The 9,527-nt window shown below is 28.7% G+C and overlaps 1 protein-coding gene across 2 annotated transcripts; it reads right to left on the bottom strand.

The window, feature by feature from the left end:
- Window positions 1-441: 441 nt before the first annotated feature.
- LOC112802368 (kihadalactone A synthase LFS) lies at window positions 442-8,013 on the bottom strand. Of its 2 annotated transcripts, XM_025845556.3 has the most exons (11): window positions 7,680-8,013; window positions 7,417-7,609; window positions 6,903-6,980; window positions 6,672-6,723; window positions 6,198-6,316; window positions 5,404-5,501; window positions 4,593-4,651; window positions 4,433-4,489; window positions 4,308-4,353; window positions 2,873-2,952; window positions 442-815 (listed from the first exon to the last, which is right to left on the bottom strand). In XM_025845556.3, exons 1-11 carry the CDS (start codon window positions 7,755-7,757, stop codon window positions 725-727), a joined length of 951 nt encoding a protein of 316 aa, XP_025701341.1. In that variant the 5' UTR covers window positions 7,758-8,013; the 3' UTR covers window positions 442-724. The 2 variants fall into 2 exon arrangements, with proteins under 2 accessions (XP_025701341.1, XP_025701342.1); XM_025845557.3 differs by lacking the exon at window positions 6,903-6,980.
- Between the last annotated feature and the right edge of the window lie 1,514 nt (window positions 8,014-9,527).

Genomic DNA, 9,527 nt, shown 5'->3' with positions numbered 1-9,527 from the left:
TTGATTATATTATATTTATTGCGTTATGTTTATTATATTGTACTTTTAAAATTTTTTTAAAAAGAATTTCTATTAATTCTCCCTTATATCTACAATTCTACATAGACTGATAGACCCACCTTTTTTGGAACCGAAAAATAAAACCTCGCAGCAGAAATGAGAGAATTTTTCTAACGGAGATGAGATAGGAAATGGGTATCCGCCTCCATATAAAACCCAATGCCATACCCTATAAACTACATTAAATATGCACTCTTTTTCTTCTCCACAGTAAAAATTATAGAATGCATCAATGCTCACTTGCTCAGTTAATTCAAATTGTTCAGCATTTACTTTCCACCAGTTCAAGCATCATCAATGAGGAAAAAAAATTACCCAAAAGAGAAATACCCAAATGTTAATAGAGTAATAGGTGAATAAAGACATGACCAATAACAAAACAATAATCTTAAACAGAAATTAATTTATACTTTAATTTAAGACATCACCGTTATAATGAGCACAATCAACCAGACTATTAATTCCTCCAGAATTGAAACAATTGAAGAGAAATTAATCAAATCCTACTTTATTTAGAAGGCTGACAACATAAAGAACGACACTGTACCGTGCAATAAGCTAATAACTATAATACATTTTCTAGTAGCTAGTCATTATTATGAATTTAAACTGAAGCAGGGTCTTCTGGTTTATCCCGTGCCCTTTAACAAAGCCTTTGGTTTCTTCAATTGGATGAGCATTTTAGCTCCTTTTCAGAGCCATATGTGAGCCTGAACCGCTCATTAAGGTAGTCCCCACTACGAATTGGAGGGAATCTGCACCAAACATTGCCAAATATGCTTATAGCATCTTATTGCGTGTAAAGGTAAAATTTTGAACAAAATGTATGCATACATATGTCGTGAATGTATAGCTTTCTTTAAAGAATCCAATTAACGTTGGAATAATATTTGTCCATTGTCTCTTTTGTGTGGCCATGTTTGTTTGACTTTTAGCCTGTGCAGATTGGTAATGGAAATTGTACCCCACTTTGTAATTTTGGATTTAGTTTTGAGTTTTGATCCACTTTCAATGAAACAGCACTTTCATGCTATCAAAATTAGAATCTATATCTGTACCTCTTTCTTTCATCTTGGTTCAGTCTGACTAGTCTCTACTCACTAATTCAAAAGAATCCTACCAATGGAGATTTTAATTAAATCCTTAGACCATTTCCAGTAGAGAACTCATCTCAATTCCTATTTATAGTCCACCTGTCATGAAAAGTAACTCCACATAACATCTCTCTCTTCTCCATTAGGAAGAACTAACTTTAGTCTCTATTGTGGTCCCACTTAATTAATTAATTAAAATAATTAAAATTAATATAGTTATTATTTTTTTAATAATATTATTTAAATTTATAAATTCAAAAATAATTCACTATTAAAAGATATTAATATTAAAAAAATAATATATAACAATAATACACCATATATAATTTGAGATTATATTAATTTATAAAATTACTTAATACAAAAAAAAAACATAATTAAATTTTATAGTTGATGATAAACATTATGAAATTGCCATATGTGTTCAATTAAATTTTCTTTTAACTATCTATACTGCTGTCTATTTAATTATTATAATTATTAATTAATTTAAACTAATTTATAAAATTACTTAATATAAAAAAATAATTAAACTAATTTGCAAAATTAATTAACATACATATAATAGATATGTAATATATATTTTAATTTATTTATATGTAACATTTTTTAATTCATTTCTATGTAATATGGAACAATTATAATATAATTTATTTATATGTAACATTTTTTAATTCATTTATATGTAATATGGAACAATTATAATATATATGTATACAATACAATTATCATTTTATATATATGTTTTAATTTAATTTTATTTATTGACATACATTCCACATGTCAAATTTTGGTTGGAGGCTGAGAGTTCCTCTGAGCAGGAACTCTCCTCATCGATCCATGTGAAGGAACTCATTTGAGTTCACACTCCAACGGGCAAAAGTGCCCTTATGTCAGAGGAGGAACGGGCAAAAGTGCTCTTAGCAACTCCAATGCTGCTCTTAGCAACTCGGATGCTGCTCATCCTAAGTTCCTCCTCTGACACAAATATTTGACACGTGGAATGTCTAAAAAATTAAAATATATATGAAATTATCATTGTATTGTATACACATATATTATGACCCTTGCATATTACATATAAATGAAATAAAAAATGTTATATATAAATAAATTAAAATATATATTACATACATATTATATGTATGTTAATTAATTTTGCAAATTAGTTTAATTATATTTTTTTATATTAAGTAATTTTATAAATTATTTTAAATTAATTATTATAATAATTAATTATATTACATCACTATATCTCTATTTAATTAATAATTTATATTAATTATTTAAATAATAATTAATAGTAAATTATTTTTGAATTTATAAATTTTAATAATATTATTGTAAAAAAATAATAACTACATTAATTTTATTTATTTTAATTAATTAATTAATTAAGTGGGGCTACAATAGCGACTAAAGTTAATTTCTCTTAATAGAAAAGAAAGAAATGTTTTGGGTTCTTAACTTCTTATTTTCTGTTTATGATACAAAAACTGATGTAGAGTTATTCTTTATCACAAGTGGGTCATAAATAGAAATTTGGATGAGCTCCCACTGAAAATGGTTTAAAAAGAATGCAGAGAATAATATTGTCCATCACTGAAAATGGTCATAATACGTCATTTTCAAATGTTAAAAGACTATACTTTGTCTCCAGTGATTTTGGTCAGGTCATGGTCAGGGACGAGATTAAGAGTTTATAAATTTGTTAATACCTTGGGGGAGATGATTCACTGCAGCAACTTTCAAAGCATTCAACCACACAATCTGAGGGTGGGTCCAAGAAGAATGCCATCTACAAAATTACATGTTAATCATATTTCATTAGAAATACATAATCAAAATCATGCTAAGTTCTAATTGACTACATGAGCTAATAATAAACACCATTATGATGAAGCCAAATTTATAGGGTATTTGGTAGAAAGAAACAATATCACACAATCTATGACATCAGAAAAATCCGTGTCCAATGTTTTTTCAATAAATAAACGTTGAGCAAAACCTCAAATTGATTCCCTAAACTTTTTTGAAGTGATCACTTTAATCCCTGATATTTGTTTATTAGCTATTAGTCTCTTAATTTTCAAAAATTGTGAGACAAATCAATCTTTTTTGGTAAGTTTTTGATAGTTTGGATTGGGATTAAAATGTCCACTTTGCAAGTTTAGGGATTAATCTATCTCACAATAAAAAATTTAAGAACTAATGACTAATAAACAAAATGAAGGACTAATATGGAATTAATTAATGCATGTCCTATCTCTGCTCTCAACTACCCATTTCAATAATATCCATGCAAAAATATTCAGTTTAAAATTCTTCATATCCTTCAGAGAAAGACATGTGGCATACATTGGGCAATTTCATCTAGCATAATGAATCAGGTAGTTCACCGTCCAAAGTTTGAACATTTTTTTGTCACTAGAATTTTTATGTGATCACGCTTTCAACATGGACCCATATAAATAATGTTTGTATGAAAGGAAGTTATGTCATTTATCAGTATCATCATTTGTTACAAGTCAAATAATGGATGTATTCTGTACTAGTCAATTACCCATGCGTAAAATAAGTGTGAATAACACACAACATTCAACATTTCTAAGGGTCATTTAGAATTGAATTTTGAAAAAAAAAAGTATCTTTTTTATTTTTTAATAAAAAATATTTTATATTTGAAAAGACTTTTAAAAAAGAATTTTCAAATATTAAAAATTTCTTTTACTTCTAATTTTATTCTAAAATCAAAGTATTGTTGACATTTAGAAAAAAACAAATAATTTAATTTTTTTTTAAAGATGTATCTAAATATATTTAAAATTTAATAAAGTATTTTTTTTTTCACTCAAAGAAGCCAATCCAAACAAACACTTAATCCATCCAGGATGGTATAAAGAATAAGTACTCCTTCCATTCCATATTGGCCGTCATTTTCTTTTTCTGGTAGTTGGTACTTGGTACACTCAAAACTCACGATTTATACAAATTGTAAAAAAATGTAAAAGAGATTGCCAGTGTTGACCAACGGCAGTAAAAGAATATTTATAAATTTAATCAAACCATCATAAGTCATCATTCTAGAATATAACTTAAAGGGCAACAACAAAGTAAGGAAACTGAAGAAGTGATCAGTAAAGTAGTAATTACCGAATAACGCTCCTTTCCGGTTGGAATGACTCTGTGAAGTGTTGACCTACAAGAGTAATATGACAAAAGTGGAGAATAAACATAACAAAATAGCTCCTTTTAAGTTGTTCGATGATGGATTTTACCGGTATATACAATTTGTCCACCTCTCCATCAAGTCCCCAATGTTCACAATAAAGGCCCTGTGGAATGCAAAATTTTAGTGCAAAATAGTCTACAATAGTACAGTCTTTAGATAATATCATTCAGTTTGTTTACCAAAATTTCATATTCATATGAACTCACCCTTCTACATGAGACACATCCTCCCAGACTCGAGGTTGCTTGAACTTCTCCTTACAGATCTGAAATACAAGATTTTAAAAATTATAAATTAGGTTAAATTACAATGAGGTCCACCAAGGTTGAGTAGATATTACACATAACACCCCCCATGACTATTAGTACAATGTAACACAAGGCGTCTTTGAAGTTTGGGTAACATTGACCTTGCTAAAGTTTAGGTGACATTGTACCTAACACCAGGAATTTTGTAAACAAATAAGAGGCCAGTGAAAATATGACAAATCAGAGGGAATCATGTGTAATACCTAAACTCGAGGGAGGTCAGTGTAATTTACTCTAAAACTTGTATGATATACCCCCAATGAATGAACTGTAAGGGAAGGAATCAAAGGAGAGGAAGCTGTTAGTCACAAACTGTAGACGTGGCAGTCCAAAATGTTAGAATTTTTATATTTTATGGGGTCCAATCTTATTAATATGGTAGCAGATAATTATAAAAACACAATGTAATCCATCATTGTTGATGAATTAGAAGAGTCCATTTGGCATAAGATTGAACATTGGCTATGGCTGGAAGTAGGTAGATTATCATTTTTCCACTTACGTGGAATACTGTGACTAAGAACTTCTGGCACGAAAGTTGAGAGGAAGACTCAGGATGCATCAGGAATCCAATTAGATTGCAATCAGAATCCTCATACAAGGAGAATAGAATTTTCTGCTTGTAAGGAGTTCAACTCCGTGTCTTCTTTAATGCCTATGACTTGTTGCAATCCTAGATTATTAGGTACACTAAAGGGAAGATGAGAACCTGCAGTCCCGGAACACCGTCGGTCACCAAGAGAGTGATCATGCCATAATCTGAATGAGCAGAGGCACCACATAACTCTTCATATGATCCCAATTCACCTGATGCAATTGGAAGGCATGTTACCAAAGTGAAAATATCACATAGGATATAATTTGTTTGTAAAACACCCCTATAGGGTCAATCATAAAACACTAATAAAACAGCATTAAAAACTCAGAATATGATATTAAACACACTTCAATTGATTGCCACCATAGTTTAAGTTTCTTTGACTCTGGTCTAGCCACAAAGTAGAAATTAACAGTAGAAGGATATATTTTAGAATCAGATAATTTGTTTGGAAACCTTGTCCTAAGGCCCAATGCACAGAACACTAATAGCAAAGCAGAAAGAACTTATTCTAAAATAAAAATACAACCTTCAGTTACCACCAGAAGTGCATTTTCTCTGATTGAGATCTACCAAAAGGAGTATGTGCAACAAATAAAGTTAAAATATACAATATAAAATTCATTGAATACATGGCATTATGTATTTTAAATTGGATTACACAGAATGGTGCCCATGTTCATGTGCAGAGTAGTTCATCGCATCAAAATCAATACATGAAAACAAGGAATATATGTTCCCACTTCTAAATTCAAAATGCCGTTTTGGCCAGGAAGTAACTATAATATAATATAACAAGTGAAATGAAGTAAAAATCAACATAAAATATAGTATTTGAGGCACTTTTAACAAAGTTAGACATAAATACATGGTATCCCATTAAGGTCAGGGAAATGTTAATAAACCTGGATAATGCAAAAGGCGAAGAAAAGCTGCTGGTTTGTTTAAGGCTGTCTTCTCAAAAAAATCATCATCCAGATTTAGGGACAGAGCAATTAGAGACATCAGCTTTTTCCCAGCTTCCCTGTGGAGCCGAATAGAAAAAGAGTCAAATTCTAAATCTAAACATCATAACAAGAGAAAGAACCAAAGAAAATGTAAACGTGAATATGAATGCTCACCCATCCTTTCTTCAGTATATACAATAATACCCCACAAAGAAACAAACTCTCACTAAATAAAAAGGCATGAATAAAGTTCTTGATAAAAAGACGTTAGTTTCTTGTTTTTGGTACAAACACTATGTGGAACAAAAGTAGAAACCTAAAAAAAAATAGCTATTCAGTTTTCACATTCTTAGGAACAAATATTAAGGTTTCCATTTTATATTTTCCGGAATGTAAAATCTCACAGTTCATATCAAATTAACGGTAACTTACAACAATTTCCATATTAAGGATTCCATTGTAGGTCTCCAATCTGGTAACAGTTCTGGAGTGTCCATAACAGAAAAGGGGAAAAAACAAAACAAAAATCTCATGTTAAGTCGATAACAAATAATAACAGGTGGAGAAGTAAGCGTGTTATCACCCACGAAAAATTCAACCAACACAAATTAACATACTCACTGCCTCACAGGTATATTATAAGGGTAAGTAAATAAGCCACACCTTGAGAAGGCCATTGATTCAGGTTAACACTACTGCTATCTTCCAAATTACCAATGTAATAGCTCTCTTTTGCGTCACCTGGTTAAAAGGAATCATCTTGCTAAAAGTATCCTAAGTGTATTAGTTAAATATAAGTAATGTACCTAAAGAGTGAAGATTGTTCATTTTATAATTAAAAACAATAAAAATAATGGCATTATGTACAATACACACTTCTACCTTCACTCCCCACTAAACAAATTCCCATTAAATATACCCAAGCTAAAGCTTTCAACCTTTCATGTGTTTAATGCCCAATTTTGGTATATACAAGCGGATATTATTTTGATAATTTAAAAAAATTTCAAACACACAATTAATTAAACAAGGTGCAGAAATGTCGGGTGTGCCAATTGTGTTTTCTTTTTAGCGTCAATAAAAATCTTCCAGCTTTGTGTGTACTGTTCATGAGTACCAACGCCCTTGTTCGCAAAACCCCCCGCCCCCAAAAAAATGAAGAAAATGGAATATTAACCTTTGGACTGTGAAGAGGGATCAAGGTTCTCAGAGTAGAGAGGAGTGTAACCCCTGTATTCCTTGCGTGACAAGCTCAATTTGTAGTTCAATGGAAGCGTGAAGAACTTGGCGCTTTGTTGAAACGCTGAACTCAGAAGCTGGTCGTCTACGCCGTGGTTCACGAGGTAAAAGAATCCATAATCAACGCATGCCTATTCATCACTCATGAAATTCATTATCTTTATCAACGCATGTCAAGTGAGGGATGAAATTAACGGTTACCTGACGAATAGAGTTGGCGGTGGAGAGACGATCAGGTGAGGAAAGGTCTACCATAGGGAGCCTCAGCTTCGTCGCCATTACCAATTCTTATTTCTTTCTTTGTTGTTTCAGCAGTGGCGCTTACTCACTTCAGTGGGTTTGATTGGGTTGGGTTGAGATCATGAAGAAATTGAAGACGTCAATGTTTTGGCATCCCATTACGCTTTTGTACTTCTATTATGTAGAATTATAGATGTTCCATAGTAAGACATTACAATTTTTTTTTTCAGGAAAAAAATGAGAAAGTACTATTACGAACAAGTTTAAAATTTGGAAGACTATGAGATAATATTCCATTTGATGCCTCAACTTGCATGTAAGTCTTAATTTAGTTCTTAAAAATTTTAATTATTTTTATTTAATTTTTAAATTTTGTAAATATAACTTATGTTAATCCTTAAAATAATTTTTAACATTAATGAAACAATATTGTGAATAATCGGATGCACACTAAATTTTATAAAATGATATGATTTTAATTTTGGCACTCAAATAACCCAAAAATAATATTATAAATGGTATTTATTAAAAATTTATCTAAGTGATAGATGTCGTTTTTGAATTATTTAAATAGCAAAACTAAAACTGCATCATTTTACAAGTTTTAACGTGACATATGATAGTTTATAACAGCATTCCATTAACATTTTTATACTAAAAATTATCTTAAAAACTAATATGAAGCACATTTATAAACTTTGAAAATTAAATAGACGCAATTGAAATTTCAAGGACTAAATTGAGACTCACGTACAAATTCAAGAACCAAATTGAATATTAATTCGATCTTTTTTATATCGACAATGTATACATTAGAAATCATCATCAAAATTAATTATTAGTATAAAATATAAAATAAATTCAATTAAATTAATCAAAATTAATAAAAATACTTACATAAAGTATATCTAAATTATATATTTCTTCTTGTTGTGTTTTTCTTTTTTTATGTTTTTTGTGTGAGTTTTTTTTGTCGTCATTCTTTTATTATCATTATTATTGTCACATTTTTTTTATATTTTTTCTCCTTCTTCTTATAACATTATGGAGTATTTTTAATTTTTTTTATTCTTCTTACGAAGATAAACAAAAAAATTATAAAAAATTAAAATAAAAAAATAAATAAAAAAAATAAAAATAATGATGATGAAGAGAAAGATCAAAAGAAAAAAAATTTAAATTATATAAAGTTTATCAAAAAAAATAGTACTAAAATTTTTTAAGTTTGACACATAAAATTTTTGAATATTTATATCAAAATTTTTTAATGATAACATTGATTTTTTTAACTCACTAGAAATTATTAAAAACAAAAAAATTACGAAAATATCTTAAAAATAACATTGAAAATTTTCAATTGACACAAATTTTTTGAACATATCTTCTTCTAGTACTTCTTTTTTTTTCTCCCAGCATTTTTCTTTTTTATATTTTGCTATTGATACAAATTTTTTTTTTTATATTTTCTTATGTTTTACTTCAAAAATAAAAAATTTTATCTATACAAATTTATTTTAAAGTTGAATTGTTTACTTCTAAGTCTTAAATAATAAACTGTCTTGCAATGTAGTGTAAAAATAATTTGATTGAATTTGACTATGTAAAAAATTTGGTTATCTAGAATTATTATAAAATATATTAGAATACAATAATTAATTTTAGCAGTTAATTTTAGAGTACATATAATAATTTTTTTTCTTGCATTGCACCTAGTTTATTTTTTAATTTAATCAAGAGTTTGTTTTAATATAGTAGTGTTGTAAAACGTTTTATATAATTATTCATTAATATTTATTATAATTATTTACC

Source organism: Arachis hypogaea, chromosome 1, assembly GCF_003086295.3.
Source record: "Arachis hypogaea cultivar Tifrunner chromosome 1, arahy.Tifrunner.gnm2.J5K5, whole genome shotgun sequence".
Taxonomy (NCBI): Eukaryota; Viridiplantae; Streptophyta; class Magnoliopsida; order Fabales; family Fabaceae; genus Arachis; species Arachis hypogaea.
The sequence above is the reverse complement of the archived record's forward strand: the minus strand, read 5'-3'. Positions and strand labels throughout refer to the sequence as shown.

What these genes read in the sequence shown, in the direction of transcription:
- LOC112802368 (XM_025845556.3), bottom strand. Translation starts at nt 7,757, where the DNA reads ATGGCGACGAAGCTGAGGCTCCCTATGGTAGACCTTTCCTCACCTGAT. An exon ending in CCGCCAACTCTATTCGTCAG is followed by an intron (nt 7,610 to 7,679) that starts GTAACCGTTAAT and finishes AGTGATGAATAG; the next exon opens with GCATGCGTTGATTATGGATT. An exon ending in AGTGAATCATCTCCCCCAAG is followed by an intron (nt 816 to 2,872) that starts GTATTAACAAAT and finishes TGTTTGGTGCAG; the next exon opens with ATTCCCTCCAATTCGTAGTG.